The sequence below is a fragment of the Epinephelus lanceolatus genome, chromosome 4, assembly GCF_041903045.1.
Source record: "Epinephelus lanceolatus isolate andai-2023 chromosome 4, ASM4190304v1, whole genome shotgun sequence".
Taxonomy (NCBI): Eukaryota; Metazoa; Chordata; class Actinopteri; order Perciformes; family Serranidae; genus Epinephelus; species Epinephelus lanceolatus.
In genome coordinates, this window is record NC_135737.1 from 32,397,378 (window position 1) to 32,411,081 (window position 13,704).

General features: G+C 42.5%; 1 protein-coding gene across 1 annotated transcript in view; it reads right to left on the reverse strand.

Annotated features, from left to right (window-relative positions):
• Positions 1–13,704, reverse strand: part of nox4 (NADPH oxidase 4) — a 34,263-nt gene that overhangs the window by 6,739 nt on the left and 13,820 nt on the right. Inside the window, exons 8-15 of the mRNA XM_033632103.2 lie at positions 11,234–11,314; positions 9,430–9,589; positions 8,221–8,385; positions 7,974–8,036; positions 7,177–7,237; positions 3,972–4,053; positions 1,035–1,154; positions 814–922 (exon numbers count right to left, since the gene is read on the reverse strand). Of these exons, the coding sequence (XP_033487994.1) occupies positions 814–922; positions 1,035–1,154; positions 3,972–4,053; positions 7,177–7,237; positions 7,974–8,036; positions 8,221–8,385; positions 9,430–9,589; positions 11,234–11,314 (841 nt within the window). The remainder of the gene's footprint in view (positions 1–813; positions 923–1,034; positions 1,155–3,971; positions 4,054–7,176; positions 7,238–7,973; positions 8,037–8,220; positions 8,386–9,429; positions 9,590–11,233; positions 11,315–13,704) is intronic.

The window sequence follows — 13,704 nt, forward strand, 5'->3', positions numbered from 1 at the left end:
AGAGGAGTAGAGTAGCTTGTTGACTGCAGCTTGTTCAAAAATCACACTTTTGGTGCCTGCAAAATTAGTGAAGCACAAAACAAGGTACCACTGGGTACTGATACTGGTTCAAACGTGAAGCCCATCTTAGACTTCCTTGAAATGGGAGAGGTAATATCACTTACAGCCACAAGATGGCGGTAAATACAATAAATACAATTAATGCTCTGCTGACTGTTTCAGTAGGCCTGTGGAGAAGTTTCCAAAAACAGTTGCAAAAAACAAATCATTGACAAGAAAAATGAAGTTTGAGTTGTACAGAGGGTGATATATGACCTAATGAGTGTTTTTATTTAATCATACCAAATTTCTGCACCATCTTTGTTTGACTGTAATCAGACTTTAAAAGCCCAGGTCCCTCAGTAACAACTCCCCTGTTGATCGGCACTCTTTTCCACTTAGCCTCTGACCTTCCACTTCCCCTTAAAACCCAGAAAAAGTTCACTGACCTGACTGAGCACAAAGACACACAGGAATGGAAAATTGCTAGCCACAGTAGCCTGTGGCAAGGTGAAGATCTTTGCCAGTAAACTGGCTTAAGTTATGGTAAAAGCAGGGGATGCACAGACATGTTTAGGGACAGTGGCTCCATTCAAAGTTGCAAAAAACTTCTTTCAGAAAGTGAATCTTCTGACCCAATGCTGACATTCAAGCACTGAAAAGCACTGGATGCTGGTCAAACAATTATCAAACTCTGATTTTGGACCACAGTTAAGTCCCACATGTTTTAATTAATATAACATGTAGACTATAGCACACAGACTGTGTCCTGACCTTGTGATGAAGTGCACACAGCAGCTCAGCAAACCAGTAGAAGGACTGGAGTTCCCTGCAGACCCACACAAAGTACAACCTCTGCAACCTGAAACCCGTCCAGCCGTCACTGGTATACAGCAGGGAGGAAGGGAGAAAGGAAAAAAAAAACATGCTAATGCTTGCTGAAATTGTTCATCATTTGTCAGTATGTGATGTTCGTTTGTTTTTTCATAACTCACAGCAGAGCATGCAGCACGCAGGCAAACGGCGTGACTCCTATTCCACCCGCGACACAAACGCTGACGTCGTAGTTAAACACTTCCTCTGATGGACTTCCAAAGGGCCCGTCCACGTAAAGCCTGAATATACAGTGTGGATAAAAGCACAAGAGACAATCAACAAAAGAACTGGACAAATACATACACCTATATTTATACTTTCCCCTCAGGGCCAAACACACACAAAAGTAGATAAACATCCTGCGTTTGAAATCCCACTGGCTGGGTGCAGCTAGTCTGATCCCCCAAACACACACACCCATCATCTCTACAACAGCTGCTTCAACACTTGTGTCATCGAAACACACACACAAACACAGATACATCTTTCTCTCACATACACACAGAAACAAAATCACCAAGCACAGTCAAACCCGAACATTTAAAGAAAGTACACCCAGATATGCTCGGACAACACTACACATGAAATTCAAAACTGAGCCCAGTAAATGGTTGGTAATGCTACAGCAGCCTTCACACACCCCAACACCCACCACACAGCCAGTTGAGGATTGGCTCAGTGTAACTGTCACATAATCACCAGCGCTGCACTCGGAAACACTTCCGATAAACTTTTATTCATGGCCAAAAACATGGTGTAAAAAGTCTATAACATCAGTGTGACAGCTTTGCGTTATCACAGAGCCATTTTTTCACTTTTCATGCAGCTTAGTAAGCAGTTTCTCTCTGTTTCCAGTCTTTGTGCTAAGCTAGGCTAAACATGTGTTTAACCTATTTCCTCACAGAAATGAAACTAGTATCAATATTGCAGATATTTCAAACATGTCTGACTGTTGAAATGAAAAAATAAAAGTATTTTAGGGTAGTTATGTGTTGAGTAATACCAGCTGTACTCATTCTACCCACCACTTTATTGGTGACATTAAAAAACTTGACGTCCTAAATAACACTGCTTTCACTGATTGTTTTGTTACATTAAACCTTATATTCAAAGAAACTAAATTATGTCAAGCAGCAACCTCCGGGGCTGAAAATGAAGCCAAAAACTGCAGTTCTTCTACTGGCCACTTGAGGCTGACTCCAGAAGCCACTTAGTCCCCACAGACACCCATGTTAACATGTTAACAAAGGGCAGGATGAGGGTTACGTTTTGATGATGTGTTATGCATGTGACCCACCGTGGGAGATTAAAAAAGTAGCTAGCAGCAGTTAGCAGCTAACTCAAAGACGAAGAACAGTGGCCGGAAATTCAGGAAACAATGACATCCTGAGGCTCCGGGCAGAGGATGACATCAGCCACCATATGACAGGGATGGTAAATGATTGTTATTGCCATGTTGTTTAGGAAATGCTGCCAACACACATGTCACTCTCAAAGCTGACGCCGTTATGTTTTACGTTATGCCTGCCACACCTCTTTTGCTTCTGGGATGCTTGTATGCTATCTAAAACCACACACTGGAGCTGCATGATGCTGCCTGTGTTTGGTTCTGTGTAAAAATACAAAGGTGGCATAAAGAGGGGACTTCCTAGCGGCCATTTTAGCACAATCTCCGAGTCAGGTCCACCCCCTGCTCCTCCCCAGCTACGACCTCTTATCCAAATATGGTCACTTCTGGCTTCAAAAAACCAATATGACGATGGCCAAAATGCCGAACTCGATGCTTCAAAACAGGAGTCCACAAACCAGTGGGTGACGCCATGTGGCTACGTCAAATATTTTTATACAGTCTAAGAATTACAATGAATGAATTATTGGATAAATTGAATGTTCATGCACCTTCAAGTGTTACAGGCAGAATTTAATAAACAAAATATGCATGTCCACTAGTTGAACTGCACCAGTAAATGTAAATCAACCCAAACCCTTCAGACCATAAGTGGGCGCTGTTGTGCCCCTCAGCCCATTTAACAGACGGAGGGGAATAGGGCTGTCAACGAATATTCTAAATTCGAATTTAAATTCGAATTTGAAAAAAAAAGGACCTTCGAATGTGAAAACTGATATTCGATTGTGGAGAAAAAAAAACCCACCACTGCAGCTGTCCTCTTTGCGAGTGGGCGTTGGCCTGGGCCGCTGCACCGAACGCACTGCATAAGGCCACACCGCCCGCGGAGGTGCTGCGAAGCGCAGCGCACGAGCCGGAGCATTTCCGTTCACATCAGATGCGCATTTCTCCATGCTGGTCGACAAGCGGCTCTGCTCCCAGCTGTTGTCTCCGTCACCCGGCTTAACACATTCGCTCGCGCAGAAAATAGACCAGAGCCGGCCACGGAGCTGCGCGGCGCGGCGCAGCCGGTGTGGATGACACAATCGGTTAACATGGGCTCCGAAAGTTAACTGGCTTCGCTTCGAGGCGCTTCGAGGCTATTCGCAGTGCTTCCGCGAGCGGTGTGGCCTGACGGGTCAGAGAGGGGGGGGCGAGCGAGAGGTCCGCGGTCGTAATATAACGTAATGTTATAGATAATTGTTTTATGTGTTTTAATGTGTAGGTATGTAAATGTTTTCAAAGACGTTTATGTTGAACTAAAAATACCTACAAGTAGTTATGTTTCCTTGTATTAATACATATACAAGTATGTTTCCTTGTATTAGTTTGCCCTCTTGTGGACATAATGCGAAAAAAAAAAAAATTCGAATGGTTCGAACCTATGAGTTATTTTTAGAAGGAATATTCGAATGTCATTTTTGAGCAATTTTGACAGCCGTAGAGGGGAATAGGGGGTTTTGATGGTTTGTTTAGCTCTGGTTTACTGTCACAAAACAAACTCATCTCCCTTTCTATCTCTGCCTATCTGTCTCTCTCTCAGACACAGAGCAGGAAGAGCACAGGATCAGAGGTCAGGAGGTCAAAACCTCTGACCCTCTGTAATTCTAAGCCTTCATGAGAAATCATGTCAGCCACATCACACAAACACACACACACAGAAACATACTTGGGGTATCTCCTCTGTTGCACCATGGGAAGGATCTCCAAGTCTTTCCTCGGTTCAGGAAGTAACAGCTGTGTGAAGCGCTCTGGGGGGAGGAGAGGAGAGGTTTTGCATTTCTCATTATATTAACTGCTGATCTAACTCTCTAAGAATGAAAAGTATCATATAGATTCCCGAGCAAATGTTACTGTGTAAATATTGCCATATTTAGAGGTGTCTATACATTCCAGCTCAATGCTTTACAACCTTTCCTTAACAGCATGTGGTCATGGCAGATTAAGGGGCCAACACAAACAAACCCACTTCCCTTCCTGTGTTCTGAAAGCGTGTGTGCGTGGAAATGTACAGTAGCAAGTGGAAATGAGTGTACATGTTCTCGAATGTGTCACAGGCTCCCAAAGGACACAACTTCCTCTAGCAGTGAGTCCCTTTTGAGTCTGCTGCATACAAATTTCAACTGTTCAAATTAAAGTACAAGACAAAGGAAAGTAATTATCATTGACCTTTTCTTTTTTGTAAGTGCATGTAGTGTTTGAGTCTTTAACACAAACACAAGCTCTGAAAGTCAAAAACATCCTAAAGAGATCTACTGTTTGCCAGCTCTTTAGCTGAAATCCAACAAGCTTTGTAAATGTCACTTAAAGGTCCAGCGTGTAGGACTAAGGGGGATATAGTGGCAGAAATGGAATGTAACACATTAAGTATTTTATCTTTAGTGTATAATCGCCTGAAAATAAGAATCTTATTGTTGTAGTTACCTTAGAATGAGCTGTTTATATCTACATAGGGGGCGGATCCTCATCCACAGTGTCCAACATATTGCACTGCCATGTTTCTACAGTAGCCCAGAATGGGCAAATCAAACACTAGCACTGCACCCGACTCGAATCAGATTTGGCCATTTAATACGAATATTCCATGTTTCTTTTTTTTTTTATTCATATACAGTTTTAAAGTTTGAACAGGGCTCAGCAGGACGTTCAGTGTGACAGCAGCATTCATGTTACATAGTAAACAAGCTAACAGCGCTAATGAAGGAGCAGAAATGTGCAAAAACATTTTCTGCTGAAACTAGATATCAAATAAAAGCAAGACACTGTGTCGTATGAAGTATCTGTGAACTGTAAATTCACCACTTCTAAGCAGAAGAGAGAAGAAAATGTTATCTCGGAGCCGCAGTCAAGAGTTTCTCCTCCTCTGTGCTGCTGCATCACACACACACACAGCTGACTGTACCAAAGAGTAGCGTGAAAGTCAGGAGTACTCACTCTGCAGCAAAATCTGGGGACCAAAATGTCACTAGAAGTACACTGCACAGCACACTGACTAGCGAAGAAAATAAAAGCTTGATTTGAAGCAATCTCAGTTGACTGACTGATGATTCAAATCTTCATCTTTCAAGGAGCAGCCCTACTTAACACTGGCTCTAGATAGAGCCATTCGCATCTTTGCATCAGCCACTGTAAGTAGCCCTTCTGCAACGAGCAGCGTGGGAAGAACACATTTTTTAAAGTGAAACTGCTTTATTTGGTATTTTTCTAGTTTAAATCACGTGAACGTGACTACAGATGTCCCGATCCAATATTCGGATCGGTATCAGCCGCCGATATTAGCAAAAAACGTGCATCGGCATCAGATCGGACTGCATGGAAAAATGCAGATCCAAGAACTCCGATCCAGTTTTTCACGGAGTCCGATCCAGGTTTTCCGGCCAGCCCAGCGCTCCGCGATCCAAGCAGTCCATTCCAGTGATCTGCTCCAGCACTTACTATCAATCCACCAGGCCAGCATGCAGACGGCAGACACACACGGAGGGTAGGAAGAGTAGCGGTCAACTTAGTTAACTGACTATTTGTTTTCTGCTCTGGTTTTTTGAGAGTGATATTTTTATTTGGTTTACACTCTTACTGTTTAAGTAAAGAGCACTGATGGCATTGTTTTGGGCACAATTAGTGAAATTGGAGCCATGGATGGACTATTGCTTGTTTAAACAGCTGTACAATATTGTGTGCCTGTGCACCAGGCTGGCACTGACACTACTAAAATAACTGAAAAGGAAAGGCTGCATAGTTTGTTAAATGCCAACAATGTCTTGTGGTGTTAATCTATTTTTTATTTATTAGGGGGCCAGAGCACAAGTGTGTGGAGTCTTGCTGCTATTTTAATTTCAGTATTAGACATTTTAAAGATTTCTTGTGTTGATTTATTTTCTATTTATTAAGGGGCCAAAGCAGCCAAAGCAAACCAGCTATATTTTTTATTTAATGTTAATGTTCAAGTTTAAAGTTTGTTTATTTAACCCTGTTAACAATAAACAGGTCAGTTTCTCATACCAACTGTTGTGGATCATTCTAACTAACCCGATTAAGTAGTTGTTCTTGTTAGAGTAATATTGCAGACCAAACCTTTTCTAACACGACTGACAACAAAATAAGTGAATATGTATAATACGTGCTTGGATCGGATCAGTATCGGCCAAAACTCGAGGCTGTAATATCGGTATCGGATCGGAAGTGAAAAAGCTGGATCGGGACATCCCTAAACGTGACCTCTGTGGATAAAAAAGAATAAAGGCAAGCACACATTAGTGGGTGCTGGGCTAGTGGCCCGTCTCCAGTGAGTAAAACAATGCCGAAGAAACACTAATTTTTAACATGAAACTGCATTATTCAGTGTTTTTACCTGTTGTTATCACCTACTCTGTTTGTTTTGCAGAGGAAGAGACCTCTGCGGATAATACCTCCTGAATAATGAACACTGAAGGAATTATAAACTGGAGAAGTTTCCGCTGGTTGCAATCTGCAATCCTCACCACTAGATGCCACTAAATCCCTCTAAATCTTGCACACTGCTCCTTTAAATGTATATTGTGTGTGTGTGTCTGCACATACATTAGTGTGTCTGCACTAATGGTAAATACATTTTTCCAACCAGACAGTAAAACTGTGGGAACCCTGGAGACACAAATAGCAGGACAGCGTCAGGGAGGGACACTCACTCACATGAAACTGTAGTTTTCCGGACGTGCATCCTCCCCAAAGGGAGGAAACAAAACAAAGTGACCTCCATCCTGTCAACTGTGATAGGGAAGTGAAAATGTGTGTCTGTGTCTATGCTACGTGTTTGTCCTTTTATCTGTGTTTATCTGCATGTGTAAGTCTATGTATGTGTGTGTGTGTGTGTGTGCGTGTGTGGCATATACACTCACCAGTCCAGTCTCCCACGACTCGAAGATGGATGCCAAAAGTTTCCTTGTTCTCCGTGGGACACTGCAAGGAGTTAAAGAGCAGACAGTGAGTCACAACAAAACACACACACACACACACACACACACACACACACAAGTACGCATACTCTCAGTTGTTGGAAAGCACAAGAAAAAACTAACATGCACGTGCAACTATCACAAAGACATGAATATGCACATACACACACATCCCAATGCACATCAACAGTGCATAGCTACAACTCTTTTCATCAAATTTAACAATACACACACACACACACACACACACACACACACACACGGACACACACAACACAGCCTTCCTGTTGGCAGACGTTTTAACTAGCCTCAGGGGTCTGTCTGCTCTCTGTCAGTGTGATTCTCTGCCCTCCTCCTCAAAACTCCATAACACACCAGGCATAGGCATGCACATACTGCAGTGTGTGTGTGTGTCTCTTTGTGAGTGTGTGTGTGAGTAAGTGTAAGTCCATTCCTGTATGCTGACTAAACAGAAAGCTGTTTGTTTGTCTTCTGCTTTTGTCTCATGCAATCTGGACTAAATCAGAAAACATCAACAAACAATGCCAAGCAGAATATAAGTGGACGACCCAGCTGTCATTCAAGTGTCATCCAGCAGCGGAGGAGGGCGGGATGTTGGGAGAGACAAAGAACTGCATGTTCCTCGCCAGGGGGAAGAAAGTTTAAGGAACTATAAAAACATATGTGTGTGTGTGTTTGCATTGTGTCATGAGTGAGGAATGTGTTGCATAAAGTCTTACCGTCGTGAGCGTGAAGGGATGGTTCTCAAATGAAGAGACACCTGGACAGTTAAGAACAATATACTGAGACGGAGAAGAGATGGGGAGACAGCAGGATGAGGGGAAGAAAGACAGGATTAGAGAATGTGGAGAGAAAACCAAGGTGGAAGCACAGAAGAAAGAATTAGATGAATCTTTTAACTTCAGACACAAACCAGAGTTACAGCGAAAGAATTTATATTGTCCTGTTCATGTCACATTTTCTCACCTGTCCCGGACGAGCCTTGAAGTTCTTCTTCAGCATGCGCAACTCAATGACATTACAGGGGTGCCTGATGACTGTCACTATGGTAACAGGGCTGCTGCTCCGGATGTAGCGGTAGAAACGTTCGGCACAGTAAAGGCAGAGAGGACCGGACACCCAAAGCCACGTCTATAAATACACAGAGACTTTCTACATTATCACGTTAACACTTAATCACCAGCAGTTTGATGTCATATTTGTTGCTCAGTTGGACGACGTCACCCTGTTCAGAGCTCTCCGCAGTTACATAGCTACGGTAACATGACCAATAAAACCTACAAACATAAACCCCAACTTGTAACTAATTGTAGTTTTCCTTCAAGGCTTTCTTGTTTTCTATATTTGGAAACAAATTAAAAAACTGTGTAGCTCCTTTTTAATTTCTCACTTGATTGCATTAGTTAAATTAAGTTAAATCATAATCTTATTTAGATGTAACCGCCATCGATGACTTCGCAGCCATTTTGCTACCAGTTTACGCCCACATCTGTAGTTCTTAGGTTGCTCATGATTACAGTTTGTGCGATATGACAAGCGTGCAGCATCAGCCCTGACACAGGCAGCGTTGTATCAGCTGGTGTCTGTCAAGGCTTTCTAATTCTCCCAATTTGTTTCATGAAAAACACAGAGAGGCGCCAAATCAAACTCAACCAAAGAGAATACATGCATAAAGAGGCATGCGAAATCTCTGCAGCTTTCCATCACAGTGTGTGGCGTTTCTGTTTCTGTCTGTTGCCAGTTACCTGCGGCAGACTAATTGCTAACAACTCCAGTAAACCCTGCAGAGCACATTCGGGTTTAAGGGGGATTTTATGGAACCAGCTCGTTGCTTAACGACCATGTGCAAACACATAATCACACACGCAGGAAGAAAACACACACAAACACAAGCCTTGATGTAGAAAGAGGATGCCTGCCCCTCCCTCACAGCACTACACCTCTAATAAACGCGACCAACTCCCACCAACACCTCCCAAATACTGAACACACACGTCTTACACACCTTCTGCGTCAGACACACACTTGCAGGTACGAACACTTCCTTCAACATGCACACAAATAAATTGAAATGCAAAGATACATGTAATAGACACCACTAACATGTGCGCACACACACACACACACACACACACACACACACACACACACACACACACACACACACACACAGACCTGGGGGTAGTGTGGCTGGAAGTGAGCCTCCTCTTTACATCTCCTCTCTTCATCTTCACCCTGCTCCAGCTCCTCGCCCTGCTGCTCTGTGCTGCTCTGATTGGCTCTGAGGCAGCCAGGAGGGTGGGCCTCTATGTTCGTTTGATACTTCAGGGCTCCGCTGATGGGAAAGACGACATTTATTTACAAGAATGTTTACATTATTTAGGTGCATTTTGATCCCCTTTTACTTTCACATTCAGTCCTCCTGATATACTTAATACAGAACAATTCATGCAATCTACAAGTCAGTGATGATGTTTATATTATAAAACACTTTTAATGACACTATGCATTCAGTCAATCACACTGTACAAAGGCATGCAGCTCATCGGGGGTATAAATCACAAGTTTCATCACAATACGACAGCATTATGATTCTTTGGACAATGCCATATTTTGCTGATATCGCAAAGTCTGCCAAGGGGCCTGAGATCAATACGAGACGATATCAGTAAGTACCCTCAATGTGTTTTTCTTGGCTGCTTACTATTGTCTCCTGGCACTAGGCCACAAGCACTGTTAAAATGTTTAGAAAGGAGGTATGCTTGGATGAAAATAGTGAAACAGATGTGCCATGGGAATTTTGAAATGAAGAACTATCTTAAAGTTGACACTATGTTTTCTTGTTTTCACTTTGCAAAGACGATATTCCCTATAAAAAGATTCTGCGTATGTGAGCAGAATCTGTAGGTGACAGGACAAGTTTTGGGACTGGAAGTGTTCTGGTTTCTGTTTGTGGCCCAAGTGGTACTGTTCGATCACATGTAAGCAGCACGTAAAGAGTCCATGTGGAGAGGCAGAATGCATCGGACAAAATGCAATCTCAGAACCCCTCAGCTAAGTCTGATGATGATTTAGCTGTATGTTACCTTTTTTTAAAAAAGAAAATCTGCATTCATGTGCTGTAATTGGTTTATAGAAATTGGATAAGATGACCAGCACATGCAAGAACAAGTGTTGGCCCCGATATCTGTTGGCTATAGCCATTAGTATAGCTACAAGCTGTTGGTTAATAAAACATATTAAATTTAACCCAACAAAACACTGCAAAGAAAGACCAGGCCTCAACTTTTTCCAGCACTTCAATGACACGCTGAAGCATCAACCAATCATATGTTTTTGTTTCTAGCTGTGACACTGCGTTATTAAGCTTAGTTAGCTGATGCTATGCTAGCTTTGGGATGAAGTGGAGTGGCGAAATGATACGTTAAAATGGGGCTCCGACATTGATCAAAAACATATAATTTCTGACAAAATACAAACATTCACTAGAGGTGCTTTGTGGCAAGTAGCAGACACACTTGGCAATAACGTAGCTGGTCACACTGTTGCATTGTTGCTCATAGTGTGAACACAGCATGGGTAAGTAAATAAATTCCTATAGCCTGATTTCACCTGAAAAAACTTGACTTTCATTTTGTCAGAACAAGAATGACACTTTGTGTTGATGTGATATTTCATTTTAAATAAGTCTTTTTTAATAAAGTCAATGCATGGTTTCTTGAAAAGCAGAGAGGAGAATTGCCATGTCAGTAAGTCTGGAGCTGCTGACGGCAGCTTAGAGATGTCTCCAGCTGTCAGCGGGAGTCTCCAATATTTGCTGACATTCACATGTGAAGCAAACTCTTATCTTGTCTTGTGGAGGTTGTGGTTGAGAGGGAGAGAAACTGTACCAACAGCAGAGAAAAACTCACCAACTCATGCAGAGATAAACCCACATACATAGACACACATATAGATAATGTGCTGCCATCAGACCTACCCAACCATGTGCACCATGAGGATGACGTAGAAGACAATGAAGAGGTTGTGAGTGTACCAGAAGATCTCATAGTTGGACAACCTTGGAAAAAAAGGCAAGATAACAACATATATGATTATTTTTAAAGAAACTCTTACTTCAAAGTCACACCAATTATGTTTTAAAAGACAGATAACCAAAAAGAGATGTAAATGAGGAATTATAACACTGTAACATGATAGAGGGAAACAAGAGAGCAAGAGACACAAAAAGAGCAGAGACAACAAAAGAAGAAAGCGAGGTCAGAGTTTGTTCAGGACCAGACGCACAGACTCCCAGCTGAGAGCCTGAGTAAGCAGGACATCAGAGGTCAGTATTAGAGGGGTCATTACACACAACGACCCCCCCCATAAACACTGCAAACACTGAACATCATCAAACCCTGTATTCATCCTCTTTTACTCCAACTTCTTTCATGTTAGTTTTCATAAAATATACTCTGTTTCTGTACAGCTTGGTCATTTTAAATCAAAATGTATGTGTTTACCCCTGGTAGGTGGTCTAAACCAATCGTCAGCTGAAAACAATAATAACCCAAAGCTGAATTACAAAATATACAAAATGTTACAACATGTGAGGGGAAAATGTGTATAACATTGAACAATTTGTTTACCTGTACAACTATATTTCCAATTAAACTTTTTCTCTTCTCAGTAGTGTGCTTCAACAATGGTATCTATTTCTATCTCCTATTTTGGCTGTACAAGAGAGACATTTTAATATATTATCAGTATTCATATAATCCAATTTATAACATAAATTTAAGGCCACATCGATCTTGGCTCACACAGTTTTTCAGTGTTTTGGAAAGACAGGACTGGGGATGGGAATTGAGAACTGGTTCCAAATCGTACAATCAATCAGTATCATTTGCCTCGAAGCCTATTAGTTCTGGTTTTCAAAGGCCAGGTGTTCTTCTGACAGTTGTATATTGCAAAACAATGGCGTCAAACTCATGCATCTACACTGCTGGAAAGAAGGAGTCATGGTGGATAGGAGAGTGTGGCGTCATTTCGCAAAGAAAGATGACAGCTATGCTTCTTGTGATGTCTGTACAATGATGGTTTCAATTAAGGATGGAAATAGCAACAATATGCTTAAAACATCTCTCTATATGGGCTTTAAGTCCAGGAGTAGCCTGTATTTGACACTCTACATACGAGTGCTACTGCTTCCAACAGAGCAGCAGCCTTTGAGGTTGAAAAGACAAAAGCCCCTTTTACACTGCCAGATTTTCCGCAAATGTTGGGCCGATTTGCCGGCAAGCTGCGAGTGTTTAGACACACAGAGCCGGATTGGCGAGTTGATCCAAGGTGCCCATTTTTCTGCCGCGTAGGGTAGTCATATTGGCAGAACCCTTTCAGTTTAAACAGTCTGAGGCAGCCTTCTGCAACGGGAGGGGCTGTTGAAGACTTGTGGGAGGAGCTGTTGATGACGCCACACGTGTGAGCCACTGACGGTGGATAAACAGGAAACAGCTGATAGCAGGAATGAGCAGCTAGTAGCAAGAGGGAAATGCAAACCTGACAGACACTGTAAAGATGAGCAACTGAGGAGACAAGGAATTGCGCGCCCTCCTTGCCCTCGCAAACGAAGAGGTCATTAACGGGAACGGTGAAGAACAGGCTGACTTAAGAGAGAATCGCCGTAGGACTGATCAGCCGCGGCTTCCCTCACACGTCACTATTTACGTCACACGCTGAGCTACACATTTTGTCTTGCTCACGCCCCCCATTGCCCCGAAAAAGGCACATTCTGTATAAACAAAAGTAGGTAGGCGGCATTTTGTCGCACTCTCCGATTTTGTTTTTATACTGCCAATGCTGAAAAAAGACTGATTGGGCTTTCCTGCAAATTCCTATCTAAAAAGGGCTAATGTGCCAAAAACTGCAGTTCTTTGAACGGCCACTTGAGGCTCGCTCAATATTTCACAGCTCATATTTCAGGCTGTGAAATATTAATGTTCACAGCCTGGTACAAAGAACGGCTTTGGACTCTAAAGCTGATTTTTCTGTTCAGAAAAACTGAACGGGGATGACTTTTTATATAAATCACCAGTTTACATTTTATTAAGGCTTATGCTCAACCAAGGACAGGCTGCTTTGACTGACAGGCTGTCTGCCAATAGTGTCCTCAGCCTTTTAGTTAGATCCACCCCTCGCCCCTCAACAGCACCAGCCTCTCGCCCCAAAAATGCTCTCTTCTGGCACCAAAAAAACAACATGGTAGTGGTCAAAATGCAAACTGAACAGAACAGGAGTCCACAAACCAATGGGTGACATCCCGGTAGCTGCGTCCATTATTTTTACAGTCTATGTTACCAACCAAGCAGCACGTCTGTTAAAGAGGGTAAATATCCTGTGATATAATATCATAAGTGCCACAACACAAGCACATACATTTTACAGTAATAATCCCAGGCCAGAGACCTT